The sequence below is a fragment of the Hippoglossus hippoglossus genome, chromosome 5 (genome assembly GCF_009819705.1).
Source record: "Hippoglossus hippoglossus isolate fHipHip1 chromosome 5, fHipHip1.pri, whole genome shotgun sequence".
Lineage (NCBI taxonomy): Eukaryota > Metazoa > Chordata > Actinopteri > Pleuronectiformes > Pleuronectidae > Hippoglossus > Hippoglossus hippoglossus.
The window spans coordinates 6,663,531-6,687,883 of NC_047155.1; the positions used below are offsets into that span (position 1 = coordinate 6,663,531).

The 24,353-nt window shown below is 42.2% G+C and overlaps 1 protein-coding gene across 3 annotated transcripts; it reads right to left on the reverse strand.

Annotated features, from left to right (window-relative positions):
* Positions 1-715: 715 nt before the first annotated feature.
* Positions 716-24,052, reverse strand: pacsin1b (protein kinase C and casein kinase substrate in neurons 1b). 3 transcript variants are annotated; one of them, XM_034585908.1, is made up of 10 exons: positions 23,862-24,052; positions 9,405-9,530; positions 6,643-6,799; positions 6,319-6,554; positions 5,089-5,244; positions 4,184-4,359; positions 3,990-4,110; positions 3,062-3,186; positions 2,468-2,664; positions 716-1,332 (listed from the first exon to the last, which is right to left on the reverse strand). In XM_034585908.1, the coding sequence occupies exons 2-10, from the start codon at positions 9,462-9,464 to the stop codon at positions 1,223-1,225; spliced, it is 1,338 nt and encodes a 445-aa protein (XP_034441799.1). In that variant the 5' UTR covers positions 9,465-9,530; positions 23,862-24,052; the 3' UTR covers positions 716-1,222. The 3 variants fall into 3 exon arrangements, with proteins under 3 accessions (XP_034441799.1, XP_034441801.1, XP_034441800.1); XM_034585910.1 differs by lacking the exon at positions 23,862-24,052 and adding an exon at positions 16,009-16,132 and having other exon boundaries at positions 1,223-1,332; XM_034585909.1 differs by lacking the exon at positions 23,862-24,052 and adding an exon at positions 12,330-12,456 and having other exon boundaries at positions 1,223-1,332.
* Positions 24,053-24,353: the final 301 nt, after the last annotated feature.

Consider the following 24,353-nt stretch of genomic DNA (forward strand, 5'->3'; position numbering starts at 1 on the left):
AGCAACATTTTTGAGAATTATGCTTATTTACGCTCATTTGCCGACAGTTGAACTCGATGAGAAGATTTGTTTTCCCTTGTTCCCAATCTTTATGCTAAGCTAAGCTAAGTAACACTTGTAATGTTGTCAGACCCTTAGCAAAGATCCAGAATAACCTTTTGAGCATTTTATTGATGAGTTTCTGTGGACATTTTGTGGACTGTCGTAGTTGCCCCATTGGATTACATTGGAGCCCATCCCACCGTGTTGAAGCTGCCAGCGGAGACGATCTACTGGACCAATTTCAGAAGTTTTTGTAAGTCCATCATCTACAAGGCTTTATCCTTTAAGGGACGGGGGCGTCAGGCCATCACAGGGCCAACAAAGACAAACAGATATGTCAATCTAGAGTCTCCAATTAACCAGTTTGAGATGAGGTCCAGACATACGGAGAACATCCAAACTGTGCACCACCGTGCTGCCGTTATTTAATCAGGAAGGTCTAATTGAGTGATATATGTATGTATCTTCTACCGGGGAATCCTGGTTAAGATGGGCAGCAAATAAAATTCATATATATTTCATGTATAAATAAAAGCAGGGACAGACACCACATAAAATATCAGACTATAGCACAGATCGGTGGCAAAAATAAATTATGGAAAATGAAAAGCACATGTTCAAAGTAAGGAGACTGTTGTATGAAAACTGATTTGATGTATATTTATCGCACAGACACGAGAGTGGTGTCAATCTTCTCATCTAAAACAGCAAATGAGCACATTTCCCCCCAAAAATTGTCAAACTATTCCCATGAAGCTAAACATGTAAATATTTCACAAAGGAAGAAAACTGTACAAGTATCCAGACTGTAAAAAAAAAAAAAAGAGATTAGAATATATACATGAAATGCACAATGCATGGCTCGTTCCCGCTGTCCAGGCACCAGTGACGACACCATATCAATAAGATGAGAGGACATACTGTATGGCATGTTAGCATCACAGCTGAAATCAAACACAGCGACACACAAAAAGAAACTCGGATGTTTTTGCTTGGGTTGCGGAGTCTGTGGGTGATTCGGTTTCAGCCTCGTCTGTGATGAGCGCTGCGATGGCGACTGAGCCCCGAGAGCACGAGGAAGCTTTGCTTTGAAAAGTCTCTGGCAATGTGCGGTCATGACCGGACGGTTCAGTCTGGGTTTGTCCCCTCCGACGAGACAAGCGTCCTCAGCTGGAGCAGGTTAGACCGGCTCCACGTAATTGGCCGGGTACAGACCCAGCTGGCCGGTGTCCAGACGACCTTTACACCAGCCCTGCTCGTCCTCCTCCTCCAGCTTCATCAGCTCGTCGCCTTCATCGATGAGAGGAGACAGAGATGTGCGGCAGGGTGAAATCACATGATAAAAAAACATGTGGGACTTCAGTTTATCCTTAAATAAATATACGGAAGAGGAGGGTATTAAGTCGAGTTAAGTTTTTACTTAATTAGAAATGCTTTTACATATTTTCACATACTCCAAGAAGCTGCTGAAGTTGTTGGTTGTTTCCTCAGACTTTTTAAAATTCTCTGTTTGGACTGGGTTTTGGGATTTATACTCCAGTTGTTTGGACTTTGATCTTATTATTTCCTGTTTTACTTTGTCAAGTTTTTCTCTCTTGCTTTTTTTGAAACTTCCTGTCTTTGTCCCATTTCCTGCCTCTGTGTGTGTCTGTCCACTCCTGATGTGTTTCACCTGTGTTCAATCGTCCTCTGTGTATTTAGTCTCGTGCTCCCAGTCCTCCCAGTTCCTCTCTTCAGTTTCTTTCCTGCTCTGTTCCCTGATGTTTTCTCTCGCTTCTGGTTCCATGAGTTTTGGATTCGTGACTTTCCCTCAGACTGTAAACTGGTCTTTTTGATGAAATACTCTTTCTTTTTAATGTTTTGGGGGATTTCTCATGAAATAATTAAGGGATCTTGATGAAAATAACAAGGCACATTTAGGGAACTGGTATCTATGAGTGTGTGCAATTTGGTGCAGCTTGATTGAAAGGAAGGGGACTGTTGGGCCTCAGCAGTGGGATTTGCTCTACTGACCTCTATATATATTTTAAATTTAAATTGACCGGTTCTTATTGCTTCTTATTGTTTCATTGTTCAAGCTTCGTATCCTTAAAACCTTATTTTTGTGCCATGTTTTGGTAAAGTATGACAAAACACTAAGATTCTGTTCGTCTCTAGTGGATCTGGATATTTCTCCTGATTTCATGTAACTGCATTTTGCTCATGTTGGTTATAGCTTTTGTTTTGCTTTTGCAATTCAGCTGGATCAGTGTCAGGATCGTAGTATAGTGTGTGTATATATAGTATAGTATATAGTATAGGAACCTTGCTTGGAAACTAAACGATGGCTTGAGTGGAAACTGTTGAGGCAGCGATTCAACGCGCGCGACGGGATCAACCCTGTGACCTTCAGCGTACGTCAGGAGTCCCCAGGCACGACTCTCACCTGCTTGGAAGCTGAGCTCGTCCTGCTCCTGTCCGTGGTAGTCGTACAGCGCTTTCACTCTCACGCCCGTCCCCGCCTCCTCGTCGAAGGGGTTCACGGCTCCGTTGGTGTCGTTGCCCGAGTCCGGTGCCGTCTGGTCCTCGTCCGACCACTCTGTGGAGGCCGTGAACGCCTGGTTCTTCTCGTAGCTGCTGACACTGAACACAACACAGTTCAGCAGAAAATTAACCATTTATATATTTCATTACTGCCAGTTTATAGGTTTCATTGAATCTTTCCAGTGTGTAGTTTTTTTTTTGTTCTTTTTAATAGCCAAAGATTTACACAGGTATTGCTTTCATTATTAATAGTAATATATGATGTGACATGCTGTGTTTTTAAAGTACCTTTTATAGCACTTTTTGCACATGTGAGCAAAGTATTTTCTATTCCTAAAAGATAATTTATAAATACTTTTAAATAAAAAGAAAGAAATCCATTACATTTTTCTCGAGAAGCTTCCAAATATTAAATCTGTATCAGACAGTGAAGCTCACGTTTGGAGAATCAGAAATGTTACAAGACACACAAAGTATAAAAGTGAATATGTTTTACCTTCCGCGGTCTTCAGCCTGAACTTGGTCCACTGCTGTTGTGACGTTGGTCAGCATGACGCCATCGCTGCCTTTCTTTGACTTCTCCTTCTTCGAGATGCTGTGGGAAAGATCTGGGTTGTATTCCTGTGAAAACACCATTGGATTGAGATTTGTTATTTCTGCCCTGAGTGATAACTATTTCTCAATGAATCAGTGAAACCGTGTATCATTCAGTAGGTTGTGTACATATATTTGTTGTTATAATTAGCGACATGATTTGGTCTCTGCAAGCAGAAATGAAACATGTGATTATTTGCATATGGAGCATGGGAGGTGAGATCCGATCACACATTCAGGACAAATTCTAATACCAGGTGTGAACAGGGCCATTTATTCAGGGGATTGTTTATTAGGAAAAAGTAAATACACTAAAACTAGTGATTTGTTGTGTTGTTGTGTTGTTTCTTTTATTTAAAATACCCTCACTAGTATTATTTTATAAACAAAATTACTTTTATCCAAAGGGACTTCCAATAACTATTAGGGGCACTACGGCGTGCAGATGGGAAAAACTAGATCTAACCGCCGACCTTGTGGTTGGAGGACGACCGCTCTACCCCTCAGCCACAGCCGCCCATGAATCATAATAACAAAATAACAAACGTGTAAGTATAATGTATAATTCAATAGCACCAGAAATTGGTTATGGCCGTTAACCTGAACTCTCTGAACAAAAATAACATTATAATGTACATGAAGGTAATTTTTTATATTTACTGTTGTGTTAAAGCTGAGTGTTTTTCTCATCTTCATCTTTATTGCTCCTGTCAAACATGTCAAATGTGACACGTGTGATTGGCAGCACATGAGACGGGATGCTGCAGGTGTCCAGGGACGATATCACGTCCTCACATTGTACTCATGAGCCTGCGAAGACATTTCTGTACCTCAAACTGGGGCCAGTTCATGGGCATGTCGGGGCCGTGGATGTTGCTGAACAGCTTCAGGTCTTCCTCCGCGCTGGCTGACGTGATGGTGCGTTCAAGATCTCTGTATACTGTGGCATAACTGTGGGAAAAAAGAATTCAGAGTGAGTTATGAGCGGGTTTCGTCGTCTTGGTGGTTTTTGAACGTCTCGGACCTTTGGTTCTCTGTGAGGTTGAGGTGGCGTTTGACGTCCAGCAGCACCTCTCGGAGGAAGCTCAGCCTCTTCTCTTCAAACTGCTGACACTGGTTGAACATCTGCTCCATGTTGTCCATGTACTGAGGCGTGCTCTTACTCAGCTCGTCCAGAGACTTCTCGTACTTCTCCTTCGCCTTGTTTACGACAGAAACAAAAAACAAACGCTCAACAGCGTGACCGCGAATGTTTCACAAGTGATTGGTCATTTATTTGTACTAATGTCTAAACCTTTAACGGCTGTGAGGACTTTTCATACAAGCACATTAACAGAAAACGAGAAAGTAAAAGCCACAACACGGAAACACACAATTACAGCAGGAGTGAAAACGTACAGATTTACTTTACTGCGGTAAATTGTCTTTTCTTTCCTTGACTCAGACATCCATGACTTGACCACAGTAGATAACTCTGCTCGTTTCATTGTCAACAACTGACTGATGTTATAGTTGTGTTTCTGTTGTGTGTCTTTCGTAGTTGTTTAGTGGCTTTTGCCTTCGTGTTTTCTGTTGTGTGAGACGTCTCTGCCGCCGTACTTCACCACGTCTTCCTTTTTTTCCATCTCTGGGGTCAAAAGTGAAGCGTGTTGACCTTAAATGTGTCTTTAAGCACGAGATTAAGTCATGAGTGTGAAGGTGAAGGCCGTCACTGAGGATCAGAGTCCACCTCCCCACAGAACAGCTCGTGTGGAAGCAGTGAGGGGGGGAGATAACAATCTTACGCTGACTCAACCCCTGCTGCCTTTATAGCTAAAAACCAGCTGTACATTTTTTTTAAATAGCCACTGAGCTTTGACTTGTTCTTTTGAAAAAAATAGCTGTTGCGTGAAGTGGATCCCACAGATCTGTCGGAGCTGCAGTTCTCACCTTCTGTGAATCCTGTTTGCACTTGTCCAATTTCTCTTGGAGTTTCTTCTGCTGGTCGGCTGCGACCGAGGCCTCGCCCTTACTGTTGGCCTCTCTGATGGACGCCAGCTTCTCCTCTTTACAGGCCATGTGGTACGACTTCTTGGAAGCCTCCAGCTGCAGCGGGAGACACAGCATAGATGAAACTTTTTGTATGAAAGATATATGTGGAGAAAATAAATAAATATACATGAAACAAGCATAAATCAAATTAGGCTGCAACTAAATATTATTTTCAAGAGTAACTGAGTAATCATTTGGTTTTAAAATGTATGAAAAGTGTGAAAGATTTCATCAAATGTCTTGGTCTGTCTGACCAACAGTGCACAACTCAAAGATTCAATTAACTAACACGTGACAAAGAGAAGCAGAAAATCCAGACACTGAAACGAGGATGTATTTGTACTTTTGCTTCCGATTATTTTTCCATTGATCGACTAATTGATTAACTATGACGAGGAAGTAGAATTTTCACCCCCTTGGCCATTTGTTGGTTGGTTTGTTTGTTTGAAAACAGGATTTTGCCAAAACTACAGCACGGATTTCCATGAACCTTAGTTGAAGGATGATGTTTGAGCCATTAAATTTTGGAGTGGATCTGGATTTTTTTCACATCTTCTCTCTTTAACATTGAGAGATATGGTGTTTTTCTACATATGTATCGATCTCTCAGAGAATAATTCATGGATTTTGATGAAAACAATCATATTTGCAGAACCGATATCGGTGCAGCTTGATTGAATTTAAAGGGACTGTTGAGTTATTTTTAGATGTAGTGAATCACAGTCTAACTTATAGTAATTTTGTATTGCATATAATTGTATGTTGGCGGCTTACTTTGTCGAGAAAACAGTTTATTTATTTTTAATGGGTTTTGTCTCAAAGTAAAAAGTGAGTTCAGTCACATCGACGGCTGCTGTGCTGCTCTTGTGAAAACTCACTTTTGAGAATTGTGACTCAGCAACTGTAAAGAAATGTAATTTGTCGCTCCAAAAAATTATATCTGAGAAAGTCAACAGCAGCACATCATCTCAGAAACAATGTTGTGGTAATTTCTCAACACTGTCAACACCACAAACAAATCTCATTCATCACTCGTGGCAGAAAACCTCAAACATTCAAAACGAACTCAGGAACCTGTTTTTCACTAGGATTAAAAATGGGCGGATCAGTGAAACCTCACTCCCTCACCTCTTTTAGCTTCTTGGCCCACGGTTTCTGAGCCTTCTTGAAGCCCTCGTCTGCCTCTTTGGTTTCCTTGAATCCTCCCATCATCTGTTTGTGGTACGAGTCCTTCTGCCAGTTCTTCACCTTCTCGAAGTCCTCGTTGATCAGATGGTTCTTCACGTCCTGGTGGAGCTCGCTCACCTTCTCTGCCTCCGTCATCACCGCCATCCAGGCGCGCTCGACCGTGCCGTACTGAGGTCCTGCACGGCGGAGGAACGAAGGGATGAGCAAAAACACTGATGCTTTGATATCAAGGCGAACGACCTCCAGACGTCGCAATCGTCTCACCTTTGTCCACCAGCTGTCTCCATCTCTTGGACCACTCGGTCAGCTGCTGCGAGTAGGCCTTCTCGATCTTGGCACGCTCCTGGATGCAGTTCATCACGTCGTTGCAGAGCCGGTGACCATCGTCGATCCGCTTCACTGAGCGTTTGTAGTTTCCAACCTGACAGGAAAAAAAACAATATCTCAAGTTTCTTTCTGTAACTTTATTTGACCGTTAGCTGTTGTATATTGTGTGTTGTTTCTTTTTAGTTTCACATGTTTCATTTGTTTTTTCTCTTTGGTCGCTGCACGGTTTCGGCCTCTGGCTCTGCCCTGGTATTTGATCTGAGGTCAGGTATTGATTTACTGTTCGACGCTCCTCAAATATGATGAAGGAAAAGATCGACGTCTTTCTGAGAGTCGGTTGAGAGGATCAATATCACTTCCACATCTGTGTGTTAAGTAGCTTAGCATGAAGTCTATCTTGGCTGTGACCAACGGGAACAAAACCTGTTTGTTAATTAAAGAGCGTGAGAGGTGCTGTGTGAGTTTTTAAACTTAAGAAAGTGGAAGAGCAGCTGATCTGAGATAAGTCGACAGGCTGCTGCATCATATTAACGGGAGCAGCATGAGAGTTGTGTCAGCGAATTAAAGTACTTTCCAAAATGTAGAACTATTTTCACTTCCTGCTTGAAGATTAGATTAGTGTCATCGATGTAAAGCATAACAAAGTCCAAGAGCACAAGACAGAGCCATCAAACGGCTAAATATATATTAATTGCCAATTTAATCTTCTTTTGATCGAGTAATCAATTTATCAACTGTGCTTGAAGATAAAGATAATCTGTCGGGGTCGATTTGAGAAAATCTGAATTCCTAAATTGTTATTCATGCTCTCTCTTAAAATCATATTTGCTGCTTTGGAAATTAGAATGTGGATTTTTGTATAATGTTATGGATATTATGGCTGTGCAGTCTATTGCTATTGTCTCGTCTCAGCCTGCAGGTGATGCACTGAATAAACTGAGTGTGTGTGTGTGTGTGTGTGTGTGTGTGTGTGTGTGTGTGTGTGTGTGTGTGTGTGTGTGTGTGTGTGTGGAGTTGCAATGCCATAAATGTCAGTGGGGTGTGTGGGCAAGAAGGATGGTTTTGGATTGGATTGTGTTTTGTGGACTCAACACTTCACCCAGTATATGATGAGTAAATTTCCATTTTTCGGTGACCTACCCCTTTAAGTTCATATAATTTATAACCCCATGGACGCAGGAGCAGCAGCCTCTCAGAGAGCTGCCGGCTCTGCCCGGATACAGAGCCAACCACAGCTCACTGCATCCATCTCACACCCTTATGACACAGGGGAAAATCTTTGCTGCGTCTTCACTGGAAGAAAACTACATGTTTACCTGCTCCTCACGGAACAATGCCCTCAACAGACGTGGACTAAACGTGTTCCACAGCAGCTCTGGGCTCCAGCAGAGCCGAGTCAGCGATTAGCCGAAGCGGCACTGCAGCAGCTCGGCTGTGATGTAGTGAGCGTGTGCTGAGAGCCGACACCTCGGCTAAAGGGACATGATGAGGATAAAACACACACACAGTCGAGTCTGAGGAGAAAACGTGTGTGAAGACAAGTGTTTTACTGCGGAGTAAATCCATCCCACGTGTAGCGTGTCCCAACATGCAGCTACAGTGTCTCTCCAGTTTGTGTTTACACTGTGAACAGTCTCCAGCTCTCATATATAATGAAAAGACTTCTGGGAACTCAAATTACAGCAAAATTATATGTGTTTGAAAAAGGTTGTTGGTTATGTAATCCTGTGGGAGAAACCCCCGTACAACACACAAGCTCAAACAAATAATCAATTATTCAATCGACAAAACTCTGCCTCGGCTTTGATGGATGATTAAATCATTTTTCAAGCAAGTTTTCCCTTCGCTCTGCTTCTCATACACTACTACTTCTTTCTTTCCTTATGTGACTGTCACAGTCTCACTTGTAATAAGAGATGTTTAATATCTGCCCACAACAATATCGAACATTTTTTATTTAATTAATGTTATTGTCAGGCAAGGGAAACATTTCAAGAACTTAATTAAATAAATGTCTTTTATTCCTTCTAATGTCAAGGCAGACAACCCAAATACAGACCGCACATGGGGACAGGTCACATACACAGTTCTATTTAGAGTTATGGGCTCAGTACACAGGTACAGTCAAATCGTGCAGAGGTATCCAAACCCACAGAAGCAAAGGCAAGGTCAAAAAAACCTGGTCATATAAACACGAGGAGTAGTAAACACTAGGGGAAAATGCTGGATGTTACAAAAAATATTTGCAGCAAATAACAAACTCAAACAACTCAAACAACAAGGACACGACGACAAATCAAAACCTCGTCAAACTATCCCAATAAGAGCAGAGACGTGACAAATAAGACCTGAGGAAACTTAGTTCAGACTCCTCGAGACCCGCAGACACAACGTCTGAGGATCAAGTGACGCGTATCAGCCATTTCCCTTATTTTCTGACTAGGCTACAGGTGAGTGTTGTAAATAGATCAGACTCCGAGGTCTGTGTATGTGATTACACACTAACCATGAAGCTGTTGCTACATACAGACGTGTGCATTCAAATCTGTGCCGACACGCAGCTGATGAATGACATCTATGTGTCCCCCCCCCCAGATAGAGCAGGTTCAGAGGGAGTTCATCACTTGGCAGTGTCAGCTCCCAGTCAGGTCTAATCTGTCAAAAAGGTGTCCCCCGTCCCCCCCCGCCTGCTGCCTCACCTCCCAGAAGCTGTCTGTGGTCTCCTCCTGGCTGCCGGGCTCCTCGAACACCCCAGACATGGTCCCAGATTTGGCAGGAAGGCTTCAGGCTGTGGCGGTCTGCAGCAGAGTGACGCTCCTCATGCACTATGAAGAGAAGAAGAGAAGATGAGCACGGAGGAGTGTGAACACAGACGGAGACGTGAGACGCATTAAACACCTCCTGAGCTGATGAATCTGGTTATAAGAACAACCTGGCATTAACATGTGGCCCCGCATGCGTCTCGGGGTCGGATCTCACGGAGACCACATGTTAAGACCAGGTGTCTGGGTCCATGTCGCTGTAAAAAACAAACAAGCTTATTCATCTTTTGGTTTCGTCGCATCACTTCCAGACTGAGTAATTATTCCTGCAGCTCATGTGATCACAACGTCACAGTTTTAATCCTAATTAGAGGAGGGGAAGTATTTATGTAACTGGGGAAAAGCAGCACGTGAAATTTTAAATGCAAAATGCTTGGAAACAATTAACCATGCCGGCTAAATGCAAGTGAAGATTATTCGATAATTTACCTCTATTCATGGCCCAGATTCTTTGTGACTGAACATATTTGTAACTTTGGCTGCTACAGGTCTCTCAATTAAAACGTAAAAAACAAAACCACTGCAGATGAAAATCTACCTGATGCAACTCGGACGCAAATTATGATGTTAAGAAGAGGTGATGTATTAAAGTTTATTCACGTTACACAGACATCCGACTGGCTAACTGTGTGTTTTTCCTTCATCGAAAACGATCAGATCTATCTGTCCACCTCCCTGCGTCACCTACTCATCCATCTACTGTATGTTTGACTGAACAGGCTGCTGTGCCTGGGCCCAGGAGGTCAAGAGGTCATCTTTGAAGAGACAGTTTGTTTTGGAAAACGACTACAAAGACACAAAATGACCAGAAAGAGATGTAGAAACCGATGAGCTAAAAGGTGCAAAACAAACCACTGTGACTACAAAAAGATGCAAAACCACAAAGAAGCTGAAAAAGAAAATTACTTCAGAAAAGAAAAATGTCTACAAAGAAACATAAGAGATGGAAATCAGCCTTTATCTCACATTATGCTTTGTAGTGTTAGAAAACCGTTTCATATTTGTTTATTACACTTTGTCACTTGCTCTGGGGAAGGTAAATAAACTTTAGGTACTTAATTACGATCACAAATAGATGCCAAACAACCACAGAGGGACCTCAAAGAGACAAAAAAGGTAAATTGATTGATTTTCAAAGTCACAAAGACGATCAAGACGGCAGTGAAGTATATGATTTCAAAGACTCAGAGTAAAATGTCATAAAAGACACAGACAGACTTTAATAAGAGCCCGACAGCAATTTCACGAAGGTACTAAACCATTTAACTGTCACAGATTCACAAAGTGTGTTCAAATCATAATGGGTAGGAGATGACCAGTCTCTGTTTTATCTTTTTATCGTTCTTCAAATACAATATGAAATGATATTTTGACTGACATCTGAAGATCCATGAATTATTCCCCCCGGAAATCAGTGAGAATGAAATAAAACACCCTGTCATGCACAGAAAGTGCCAAAATGCAATGGGTTCTTTCTTGGCCCCTGTTTCACCCTTACACCAAGTTTCATGGAAATCTGTTGAGCAGTTTTTGTATAATCCTGCTAAAAATACTAAAATGAACAAATTTACAAACGCAGATGTAAACATTTCCTCCTTGGCCGAGGTAACAACATGGTTAATTCGAGAATTTGATCAGGATCTGTTGTTAGTGGTTGGAACTCATTCTAATTTGAATGCTTCATTTAACAATCCATAGTTTGCTGGGAAATTATCCTCAAAAGATCATTTTGTTTAATCTGAAGTAAAAGAAAACTTTGAAAGGGATTTTGGTCCTGATTAGAAATATATGTAACATGTTAATTAGTGAGGTTTTGTGGTGCTGGTGGTTTGACTTTGTTTGATTTGTTTATTTTTTTATGGCAAATTCGAAACTTAAACCGTTATTTGATTAGTAACGGACTGTTATTATCTCCTTATCGACAAAAAACCTTGACACAGACAAAGCTGCGGATGAGGAAGAGTTGGATCCAGAAGAGACACCACAACAAAACAATAGAGCGAGAAGGAGCAGGGCTGTGTTGTGATAGGAGGTCAGGGGGAGGGGCCGGAGCTGTGTGGGTATTTGGGTCAAACGTGAACCGACGGATGGATCAACACTTTTCACAATGAAGCGATGAGAAAATATTTTAAAATCCAGTCAATCGGAGGAAATCTCACCCGAGAGCTTTGGGCAAAACCAACCGTAGCGTGGAGCGCGGGGTGGAGAAGTGGGTGTTTATCATGCTTGGTTAATCCATTAGCAACATGCAGAGAGGGGGCTTTTGTTCAGGGTAGAGCTTCAGATAAAGGCAGGAAGACAACCGCTGACTGGCTTCTTCCACTTTTCATCACAACCAACAAGTGAGACGGACGCAGGAATCTGACTGTATTTCTGATTGATTTGGAGGAGACTCTCCAGAGAGTTATTCAATGTAGACAAACAACGCCCACATCCACATCCACACACAAAACCCCCTAAACATTGGCAGCACCATCCAAGGTTTAGCCCCTTCTCCCTTCTTCGATTCGTTCTTGACTCTGTCTCCTCTTCTGCAGCCTCAACATCCTCACAGACAAGAGCACCAGGAATCCCCCATCCCTCTGAAACAAGTGCACAGATATAAAAAAAACAAAAAGAAAAACACATCACCACAACCTCGCAGCATCGACCCGTCAAGAGAGTCACAACCCCCGGAGACAAAAGGCCGTCAACGCACCCAGAGAGAGAGAGAGAGAGAGAGAGAGAGAGAGAGAGAGAGAGAGAGAGAGAGAGAGAAGGAGGGAGAACGCAGCCCCTCTGCAGAAAGCAACAAAAGCTTACCCCTGGTCCTCCATGAACAGCGGCTAAGGCTACAGCTAGGAGAAAAGAGACACGTGGGCTCCTCTGGCAGACAGCCCCTCTCCTCCTCCTCCTCCTCCTCCTCCGCCTCCGCCTCCTCCTCGCCTCCTCTCCTGTATACGTTTTTGGTTTTGCTCACCGCCGTCCTCTCTGACTGGCTGGAGCATCAGCGAGCACAGCAGCAGAAGAGGAGCCGGTCACCCTGATCTCAGATCTGAGGACTGCTGGCCCAGAGAGCACTCTGCAGGAAAAGACTGAGTGTGTGTGTGTGTGTGTGTGTGTGTGTGTGTGTGTGTGTGTGTGTGTGTGTGTGTGTGTGTGTGTGTGTGTTTTTTCTCAATGAGCGAGGGATAATCCTGTGGTGCTTTGGCTGACAGGCTCAGACGGAGCAGCAGGCCAGGAGGAGGAAGCTAAAGGGGGGAGTAGGGCGGGTGGGTGAGATGCTGTAGTGTGGACGTGTGGGGGGGGGGGGGGGTTCAATGAGCAGAGCGAGAGAGTTGCAGCTCCATCAAAAGTTCCAACTCTGAAGACTGGTTACCTATTACTAGTATTATAAGTGGGCGGCTGATCTCAGTTTTCCGGTGCTACCAGGATGTTATTTGAAAGCTTAAAGACTTAAACTTCCTCCATGTCAATACACCACAGTTTCCTCCGGCAGGCTCCAGCCGGGTGGAGACTAAAGTAATGGAAGGTTATGACATATCAAGTGGAGCATTTGAAGGGCGGAGGTAACTCTGGGACAGATAAAGCTTGAACGGTTCAGATTGAGCACGAAAGGTCAGAGAGCAGGTCTGTGCTGTTGACACGGCAGCCATAAAGTGATTAATAATTACACAACTGGTCATAAAGTTCAGATCAAAAGTGAAGCTACACAACTTTATGGCACGTAGAAGTAAAACACCGAGACAAATGAATGTATAAATCAATGAGATTCATGAACAAAATCATTGTTAGAAGAAAGAAGGAAGTTACTGAGACGTTTCACCAGGTTGATTCTCCTCATTTAAAGCTCGGCCCTTATCGAACACATCCTGTGCTTTTCTAAAAACTGCTATAGAACAACAGAGGGAGACGTCGGTCACTGTGACCTCCCTGACAACCCCACTGTCACCGTGAGACCACAGGGGACGACAGATTGTCTCTTTTAACTGATCGTCTCTCCGAGCAGTTTGCTGCAGGTGAGGAGGAGGACAGACGTGAGGATGAGGAGGATGAAGATGACGTTGTAGAAAAGATTGCGCTACAGTTTGTGATCAGCGAGAGGGCATTTGGTTGCATTGTGGGAAATGCAGGATCCAGTGTTTTTGGAAAAGTTTCTTTTAAAAGTCAGGATTTCTTGGCTTCTTCGACTACAGTTTTTATTAATCATACCTTTCTAAGAATCACTTATTTTCTTGTAAGAACTGTTTAATGCCAACATTCAAATATCATATTTGCACCAGTATATCTATATTTTTACAGAGTCCTCTTAAGAAGATATATTATAACAATATAAGTGGAGGACAGTGTAATGGAGGAAAACTGTAAATAAAGATGGACGACGCATTTCCGCTTCCTCCCCATGTCCAGAAATGAAGCCAGAATATCCCAGATACAAAAGCTGCCATCTTTCACAATTGGAATCTGCACTGGTGTTGAGGGGGTGGAGTCAAGGTAGCGAGGTAACGCAAATAAATGCACTCACCCAATCATCATTCAGTCTCAGCTGTCAATCATGACGTTTTTATAGCATCAAATAACAAATTAAAACCAAACTTATCAGAAACATGAACACTTGAACAAACATCAGTATCATGAGAACTACATAAAGTAATAGAAAACTATCTCGTGAAGCTAAACTCTTTTGGTTTTGTCCCATCCGCTAACCTGGAGGAGACAGGGTTTATGAGCTATACTGCAGCCAGCCACCAGGGGGCAATTGTGACGGCTTTGGCTTCACTTTTAGCGACAGTTGTCATCTCGTCCGTCTTTTTATCTACGGTCCTGACCGTCACATAGAAGTTTTTTTATCCTCAAATATCCACGACCAAGACGCACATCCTCTCCAAGTGTCCGTGGATTTACCCTCGGGGCACAAACAGACATCTCGGCCACATTATTCAAAATGCAGCACTTTCTTTCCCTCAGGACAAGGTGTGATGCTGCTGCTGCCCTCATCAGATTCAGCTCCTATATATAGAGGCACATTCATCAATAATTCACACTGCTGTGTAAACAGATAGGTGAGACGACCGAGCCGACTCACACGGACAAACTCTTTAAGGTTTGAGGTAATCTCATGTCATTTCCAACACAATTAGATCATGAAACAAAGAGGGTGATGTAAGGGAGCTGCACCGCTGACTGCGTGTAGTTTGTGTGTTTTACGCATCGTACGTCATGATATTTTACAGTTTAACCAAACTATATTATAAATAACTATAAATATAGAGAAAACTAAAATACAACCAAATATATAGAACTTGAATTAAGTAACTAAACGTAATTTATTAACGTAAATATAACAGATACATCTTTTCTGCATTTTTCAATGGTTTTCATATCTGCTCACATAAAAGCAGAACCCAATATGTCTGTGAAAGGTTCGTATCGGCTGATTTGTATCAGCCCACTGATAAATTGTTCGGGCTGTAATCTACACAGCAATCTGACCTTCACAGCAGTGGGAGAGTTCATTTCAAATGTGGTGTTATTGTGTGTTTATGTTGTGAATCAATACGCTTATCCCCAGTTTCCACAGAGAATAATATCACCACTGATACTGCTGCGATAAACAAAGGATAAACAATTCCAGCTCTGAAAAACATATCCTGCATCCTCATCTGTCATCTCGGCTGCGAATAACAAATGTTGCAGGACAATAAAAATGTGAAGGAGGAACTGTGAGAATCTGCACAGATCAACAGATGTGATATCATCATTAAAGAAGCGATGCTGAAACATCCCTCTGCTGCTCGGGTGGTGTTGCTTAATGACCACCAGTGGAAGAAGTGGTGCTGTTGTGCATTTCCCTGATACAAATGTGTGTAACTGTATTAAGAAGAGAGAGTCCAACGAGAGAATCCACTGTAAAAAGAAATATAAATCAAGCAGCTGAAAACCTATTTGTCAAATCCACGGCAGCCCGACGGTCTTCAATATTCATGTAGCTTCAAGAATACAACTGCTGAGCACACGCTGACTAACCCATGTGTACAACAATCCTGTTTTTATCAGCTAGAGCCGTTTACAGTGCAATCAATGCAAAATTGATCAGCAAGCGCAAAAGGTGACTGCGGAGGAAACAGAAACTCAGATGAGCAACGGCAGAGTGAGAAGACAAATAAAAGAGGGAGCTGGATGCTTCTTATTTGTGTAAATGTTCCAGGGATGTTCAAGGTTACGCAACAGAAAAGACACCGAGAACAAATCCATACCCTCAGTCAGATAAGACAAAGATCGACGTCTGCGTGAACGGAATCTGAGATGATTTTCTCCACTGTGGTAACTTTCAACTCAGAGCTGCATTGTCTGTTAAGTGTCAGAGAACTTGGAAAACAAAGAGAAGACAGTTGAAGGAAGCTCGCGGCTGCTAACTTAACTCTAGCGGTGTAAGAAGCAAACATCCAGACGTGTCATTACAGATCAGAGGAACAGTTTTACCTGGAACCTGGTCTGTCACCTGGTGCTCGGCCGCTCGGTCCTCGACAGCGTCACTCCCAGTAATTGTCTGACAGCTTCAAGGAGAATCGACACCTGAGACCGAGAGTTAAAGAGCGTCTCTGCTCACCTGCAACCATGACGCACACACACACACACACACACACTGTGAGACTGAACTTTGACAGATCCCTGAGAAGGCGTATTAGACCATCAATAATTAGCTAGCTGCAAGGAAGGGTGGAGACTGAGGGCTCTCCCTTGTCACACACATTCCTTGTAACCACGTACAATACCTCAGCCCTTAAGGGGTCGGATTTAAAATCACTAGATTATTATTTGGATTAGCACCAAATTGCACATATTCCCAGATATCATTCCCCTAAACATGCCGGATTGTTTCATTAATATCCGTGCTTGCACCGTACACCTGCTGGAGTGCAATCTCCGGTTACCTGATGAGGTAACTGTGTAACCGGCCAAGAGCTGATGTCATCAGGTGGTACCCAACCTTTACTCAGCTGCTGCAATGCTTAACCACACCACTGGCCGGTAGGCGTCCCTTCGGTGGCACATCACTGCCCATCAACTCATGGCTTCCATCTTCCGTCCTCTTTCCTGCTTCCACAGCTTCCACAAGAAGCTTGTTCCGCCTCCTCCCCAAGAAAACAACCAGCGTTAGCCACAGCTACCAGTGTAGAACGCATCGTGGATAATCTCTTACAAGAGTTCCTGACCTTGTTGTCTTTGCTAACAGCTGCTGTGTAGTTAAATTCTGCATTTTACAATGAAACAACTGTTTACATGTGCAGGACACATTGTTGTTATAGAGGCCCAGAGTGCATGAGTGGTCCCGTGTCCCGTGTTCTGGCGTTTTAGTATGGACAGGGATTACAGAGCCAAAACATTCATGTGGACAGTTTCAGTTTGAGCAGGACGTTTTTCAAACCACAACATGGTCGCATGGATGTAGACTTAGTCTTTCTATCTAGTCCTAGAGCTGACAACAGCTGCCTCGTTGATTTTGCTGGGAAATCCTTGATCTCAGCAGGGAACAGGATTCCTGGATCCGACTCATCTCACCAGATCTGCACCAAAATGAATGTGTTCCTCCCTGACCCACACAACATCTTTCCAACAAGTGGTCCCTGAGGTCTTTACGTAATCCTACTTTCTTAGGAAACAGACTGATTCACTCGATCAATACAGATTTGCTCCACCCGGGGATTCAAATAAAAAAGAAAACCACAGTTAGGTCAGGAGGATTTAATTTTTTCCCAGAAATGAAAATGAATCCCAACAACACACAAATCCACAAAGCTCTTTCGTAATTAGGTGCAGTGCTGAAAATAAAAGGAGTCAGAGCAGACAAAGTGTGTGTGTGTGTGTGTGTGTGTGTGTGTCCTCTTATATTGGCCACAAGCTTTGAGCTGAAGCAGCCGATCTCTTCTCCAATCATCGTACGACACGAGCCGCACACAGGAGGACACAACACGCTGCCATGACTCTCTCCTGTCCCCTGGAATCCTTGAAAAGTCCTGAAAGAAATGAAGCCACTTGTCTCTCCACGCAGACAGATGCTCGTCTCCTCAGTACGGGCCATCTGTGTGTCATCTAATCATGTTCCTCCCTACAGGCCTAACTTCATTTGACCCCGGTGTTTGGTCCTATTATTGCAGGAAGTAATTTACGACAAGTGCGCACGCTGCAGGACTGGTGTTGCTCCTCGTCCTATAGGAGATGATCAGGCATTCTGCGTGATGGAAATATGGGGTTTCCATGGAAATTAAATTAAATATATTATAAAGTTCAGTGACTGTTTTACTTATATACACATTAATCTTGTTTTTGTTCGACCATAGACACAAATATTTGACGACTGAAGCTGCATCAGTAAGTTGATTAATTGATTATTCAATTAACAGAAAACTAATCAGCTACTATTTGATATAAATAAATAATCATTCTTTAACTCCAGAGAGTGAGGACTTGGTGCTTTGTTTCATCACAGATGATTCATAATGGTCTTTTGACTGTTGCTCAACAGATATAGAACTGAAGATGTCACATTCGACTGTCGGGAGTTAAATGGGCCTTTTTCCTCATGATTTTCTTACATTTTATATACATCAGAAAGATTTATAGATAATCAAGAAAATATTTGACACACTGCACAGTAGCCTTTACTCTTGTATTTCTTCATTTTCTAACTTTATATTCTATTTATGTAATTTCTATCTGCTTGTTTGGTCTGGATCTTTGGATTTTTCAGTTTAGTCCGAACCAAACTAACAGGTGTGAAAGATTGCCTCAAGGAAAAGAAGCTGAAGTGAGTCACAGGATTACTTGTAGTCTTCGCCTCAAATGATATAATGTTTGAATGTTCAGGACGTTCATTTTGCTGGTGGTAAAACCATAGTAATATCACAGTGGCAACAAAATCAACATCTCCATTCAAATGGATAGACTACTTGATGCAATACGAACCAATCAACCAATCATTGGCTTTATATGACCACCTCCTCTTGTCTCTCACATCTGTGAGACTTGGCTGGGACATTTGTATGCATGTGAACGATTGGAAACAAAGAACCAATTTCTTGTTCTCCAGGGTTAAAAGAATTCAATCAATATTCCAGGACGAGTGTGGAGGGACCTCTGTGCTCACTGCGCTCCATCCCATTTTGTTTTGTAATCGCTAACCTCTTTTTTCTCTGATGCCCAGTGCAGAGCAGCGGACTAGACAGGGCATTTATTGAAGCCCCTGGTTTCAGCTGCTGGAGACACAGTGCGCACACACACACAAACAAACACACACAAACACACTGACACACACTCTGAGCCCCGGACAGAGGGAAGCTGATACAAGACAGGAATCTCTGAGGGCGAGATGCAGCGACTCATTCACTGCAGCTGCTAAAAGCTATGAGAGGTGCATACACACACACGCCCGCACACACACACACACACACTCAACCACAAACACATTACACAAAAAGCCTCAGTTGTTGTTCTGATGAATGAAAACTCCTCTTGCTGTTGGAAATGAGATCCACTCACAGGAAACAGGATGCAGGTACGAGGTATAAATTAAATATCGTATTTTTATTGCATTGGCAAACACACAAAAATCCATCAATACTGACACAATCTGAACTGAAGCAGTTGACAAACTTTAACTTCTTTTCTTGATGTGTTTAATTGGTATTTAGCTTGTTTTCCTCACTCTTTAAATCCACGTTGGGTAACTTGAAATCCTAAAACAAACGACAGGTTGGAATGGGTGCAGCTGTAATCAATACACAAATGCATCTTCAACCTAAAGGGTCAATCAATCAGTCAATTGATAGAAAATGTGCGTTTTAAGACGTTTTTGCAAACAAAACTAGAAGGTTTCCCGAAGTTTCGGCTTCTCTGTGGGATTTGCTGCTTTCCTTTGTCCTTGGTGTGATAATAAACTAATTATTTTGAAGTTTTAGACTCATGGAACAACACAGGCCATTAAAAAACAACATCTTCAGGCCCATCAACTTCAAGAGACTGTGTTTTCACTGTTATCTGTCATTTTAATCTGTCAAATTACCGATCTATTACTCGAGAAAATAAATAATCATCAACATCCAAATCACATTAACAGTCACTCAAAGACCTGCACACAGCACCTGAAACACACGGCAGCATCAAGCTCCCTTCCTTCCGCCTCATTTGTTTGGGAAGCACTTCACCGGCACCATAAATCTGACACGCCGGAGCCTCGGAGGACCAAAGCAAACCTGCAGCCAACAACTTCTAATAGCCTCCCTTGTTCCTGCGAGATGGCTTCTGCGATGCACCATCTCTACTGCAGAGATGCCCCGGAGATACGCACTGATTTATTACGCTCCGCAAAGTGGAAACATGCACGACACGTGACGCGGACCCACAACGACTTGTACGAAAATCACTTTGTTGACTGAAAGTCTCACCAGCAGACACACGAGGCTGAGGCACGTTGAAACTTAGTCTGAAATGACAATAATAAAAATGAGTTTTTGACTTTTAACGACCAAAGCGGTTGAAGGGTGAGACTTCAGTTTGTCTGGCAGCAGAACCATCTGTGCTTTTGAAGAATTGGCAGCAACCAGGTAATTAAAAATGAAGACAGTGTATAAATATTAGAAGAGGCCTTACAGGTTTATTGTGTAGTTTGTTATTTGAGGGGATCTATTGGCAGAAAAATGTATATAATATTCATAATTACATTTTCATTAGTGTATAATTGACTGAAATTAATATATGTTGTGTTTTTCTTCCCTGAGATTGAAACCTTTAAATCTACAGTAGCATCTTTAACGATGTCGGCCATGTTGCACTGCCATGTTTCTACAGTAGCCCAGAGCAGACAAACCAAACTGACTCTAGAGAGGCTCTTTCGTGTTTTTTCATAACCTGAAGGCCACTATAGCTTCTCTAGAGACCTGGACTCAGCTAAAGCTCAGAATATAAGAGCTGAACACATAGGGTGTTGGCATGAAGCTGCTAAAACCTGCTTATTAAATTCTGCTGATTCAGGATCTGTCGGCTCGGTGCAGAGTCAGACACACGAGCAGGGATTTTTAATCAGTGTCTGGACGGGTGTTTCTAAGGTTACGTCCACACTGGTGCATGTTTTTGTTGTTAAAATGGAAATGATCTCCGTCCATATCAATCAGAGGAAATCTCTCCGTCATTCAAACACACCTGGACATGCATATCACATGAGCGTTCACATGCGCTGGTCATGTGCATGCAGATCTAATTATGAAGCAGGTTGTCAACTCTGCAGTTGGTTGCTTAGGTTTTTGTCTTTGTGGTGAATACAGCTGACTGCATCATTAATGTGTGTATAGTATTATTTATAGATCCAAAGACATGAGTGTTTGTATGATAATGACAAGTCCAAATTACTATACTAGAAGAAAACAGACTATCATAATTTTGTTTTATGTCTATTTGCAAAAAAAAACGATTGCTTTCTTAAGTATTATCTGATCCTGAACAGCCACATAACGACACCTCTGCCAGTTTTCCTACAGAATCGCACCATCACACAGTGAAAAAGCCCAGAGTCTATTCATGTGTGGTATCAGCTGGACAGACAGGACCATGGGGTGCAGACCCCTGAGGCCTTTCAGGAAATGCAGCCCTGCCTTTTTCCCATGATGCCTTGAGAGGATCCTATCTCAGGCTCCAGTTACCTTCCAGTTCGAGCCAAAGCCAAAAGCCCAGTTCTCTCACCACTCGGCTGATAAGGACGAGCCTCTGATCCTGGATGTAGGATCCTTTCGACCGTGTTAATCAACAGCTTCCGTGTTTGATTTTACATACAGTACAATACGAGGGTCATACAGAGAAATGGTGGAATTACGTTTGTCTCATTACTTTAATATAAATACAAAACTTTGGCTCATTTAACATTAATTATAACTTAAGTCTTTTGATTTGAAATGATGCATGAAATCAAATGAACTGCTGAAAGTTTTGAAAGAAGCATAACCAGTCGAACACAGACTTGATGGAAACTCGATGACACTGGAACATAAAACCCTTTCTGTCCATAATAATGACGACAGTGTGAACCGTGACGAAGCTCATTGGAGCCGGTGCCTGAAGTCAGCGTGAGCAGACTCACATGACGTCTCCATCAGGGTTTCCCCAACCACATGACGCAAGTGCAGCACTTAAACCAAATGACATGCATCATTCATTCAAATAATATAACGTTTTAATCAATACAATATTAGTTATATAGAAAGCATATTTCACTAACTTTCTCTAGATTTGGAGCCAGTACTTATACTCATATTTTCATGTTATACGTTCCAGCGTGAGTTTGTAAAATATTATAGTAATTCTCAAAAGGAGCTGAGATAAAAAATGATTTTTTTCATTTGCACTGACCTCAACCCAGATGTGAAGCGGTGGACGTCTGAGGCCATTACAAAGGCTAAAGGGACGTGTGGAGAAGAATAATCGCTTTCTTTCAATTATCTAATGTCAGGAGGGGCTGGTGAGCACCAGCTGTCACGTGCCAGCCTTGTAGGAACAAATGGAAATTGAAAGCAAACTGTTGTGTCTCTGCCCCGCTGGGAATAACGTGGTCAAATTTATTTATACAGAGAAAGAAAAAAAAACAGGATTTCGGGTTTAGTCTAATTAATTGCATTACCAATGACACCTCATCTGTCACTGCTCCTCCATAAACAGACAGGAGGGCAGCAAATGAAATGAGTGTTCCTAATTTGTCACATGAATTAAACCAATTAGACACCCGCTCAAATAAAAGCAGGGACACACACGGATCCACTCAGCGATGAGATTTCTGGGAAATAGAGCAGAAGTTTGTCCAGCACTTGGATGACTGTGTTTGTGTTTCATGAGAAAAACACTTCACTGACTCACAATGTTTCTAAATGGTCCTGAAAGCAGCAGAGTGTTTGTTCTAGTCACGTTATTGCAGGTTGATGAGTTCGATGAACAGAAACGAGATGAGATGATTTCATCTAAACAAACATTTACTGGAGGGGATTTATATTCAGTCTGCAAACACACTGAGTGAGAGGATTTGTGTAGCTGTAGTCATTCTGTGTCTCTTTGTTGCTGTTTTGCATATTTTTTCGTTGTTTCCTGGTCATTTTGTATCAAAGTATTAACACTTTTTGTTCCTTCTGTGTCTATTTGTTGTTATTCTGTGTCTTCCTGTCATAATTTTGTGTCTCTTTGTAGCTCTTCTGTATCTCTTCGTAGTTTTGTGTGTTGTTGTGGTTATTGTGTGTCATTTTGTAGCTGTATTAAGTCACTTTATTGTTGTTTGGTTTGTTTGTCTTTACATTGTTGTTTTGTGTCTTTGTGTTGTTAATTATGTGTCTTTTCTTTGTTGTTTTGTTTCTTCCTGTGATCATTTTGTGTCAGTTTGTAGCTGTTTTTTCGATTTTGAAATTGTTTGTGTATTTTGTTGTCATTTAGTATCAAAATTTGTGTCTTAGCCTTGTTATTTTGTGTCTTTCTAATGTTGTTTATTGTCTTTCAGGTGTTTGTTGTGTCTTCTTGTGGGTATTTTGTGTCCTTGCACCTGTTTAATATCATTTTTCTAGTTTTGAGTGAATTTGTGTTCATCTTTTGTCTCTTTGCAGCTATTTCATATATATTGAAGTCGTTTGGTGTCTCTATGTTTAGTCAATTCGTGCTCCTTGTGTGTCTTTGAGGTTTTAAGCTGCATCGGTCCATCAGAGTTCAGAACCGTGGACAGAGCTCGCTCGCAGTGAGAGATGGAGGTCGACACTTCCCAGCAGCTCTGACCTGATCCACCACCAGCTGCTCTACTCCGGCCATAAATCAGAGAAATGTGCTGGTGTGGAGGAAACACAGGATTTCCCCTGCACAGACGAGCTGTGGGACTTTATGGACATCATCCCTCCCTGTGCCCTGCTGCAGCCTGAGCCGGCTCCTCTCTGCATCACAGCTTTATTCCACACTGCAAATGCTGCTAAATGCAAATTTTCACAAGTCAAACTGACATTGCACTGCATTATTTTGTATCAGAGGTGTCACAAAGCAGGAGTTTACAGTCTGGTTGTGGTTTGAGTTGCATCTCCTGCATCTCACCCTAAACTGCTGGTTGTTATTGTGCAAACATGAAGCCAAAATGAGACTTAATCCTCAGACTTTCCTTCTCAAATCGATTCATTTGTTAACATCATGGACTTTAATCGTGTCTCCTCTGCAGCATCAGTGGTTAACAGATGCCTCCTCTCATCGACAGGGTTCGTAACCGTTCAGCGATATAAGAAGCTTTGAATAAACCTATTGGACCAACAACAAACCAGCAGTGGACACGGAATAGAAAGAGACACATACCGGGATGAAGATGTAATCCAGCTCCTGCGTGCGTTGTTTAAAATGTGATCATTGTCTTCATCAGCAGCCTCAGCCTCCGTCCTCTCACCGCCGGTGAATGTCTCTGAAAGGAGCCGCCAGATGGGGGATGGTCCGGGCTGCTCGCGTCAAGGCAACCACGACGAGTAGATGACTTCCCGGAAGCTCTTTCAAAACAAACGCTGTAAGGTATGGCGCCAATTTACAATTTTTAAATTTTAATTTAATAGTTAACGAAATGACACACAGCACAAAGTTGATAAAAAAAAACCATATTAATAAAAGGTATTAAATAGTGTAAATTAGTTTTTTCAACATACAAGGAGTTTGCTTATATAACAAAATATATTAGTGCAAAACATTGGGGGAATAGGCCTATAGAGAAAATTAAGAAGCAAGTAGCCTGTAGTACAAAACTATACAATAACATTAAATAAATACAAAATAAAGGTAATAATGTATCTTACAAAGGAC

Bases quoted from the DNA above. Each gene is read 5' to 3' on its own strand.
- pacsin1b (XM_034585908.1), bottom strand. From the start codon at position 9,464: ATGTCTGGGGTGTTCGAGGAGCCCGGCAGCCAGGAGGAGACCACAGAC. The intron at 5,245-6,318 runs GTGAGGGAGTGA...CTCCCGCTGCAG, and splicing joins GGGCCAAGAAGCTAAAAGAG to CTGGAGGCTTCCAAGAAGTC. The intron at 4,111-4,183 runs GTCCGAGACGTT...TTTTTCCCACAG, and splicing joins AACCTCACAGAGAACCAAAG to TTATGCCACAGTATACAGAG.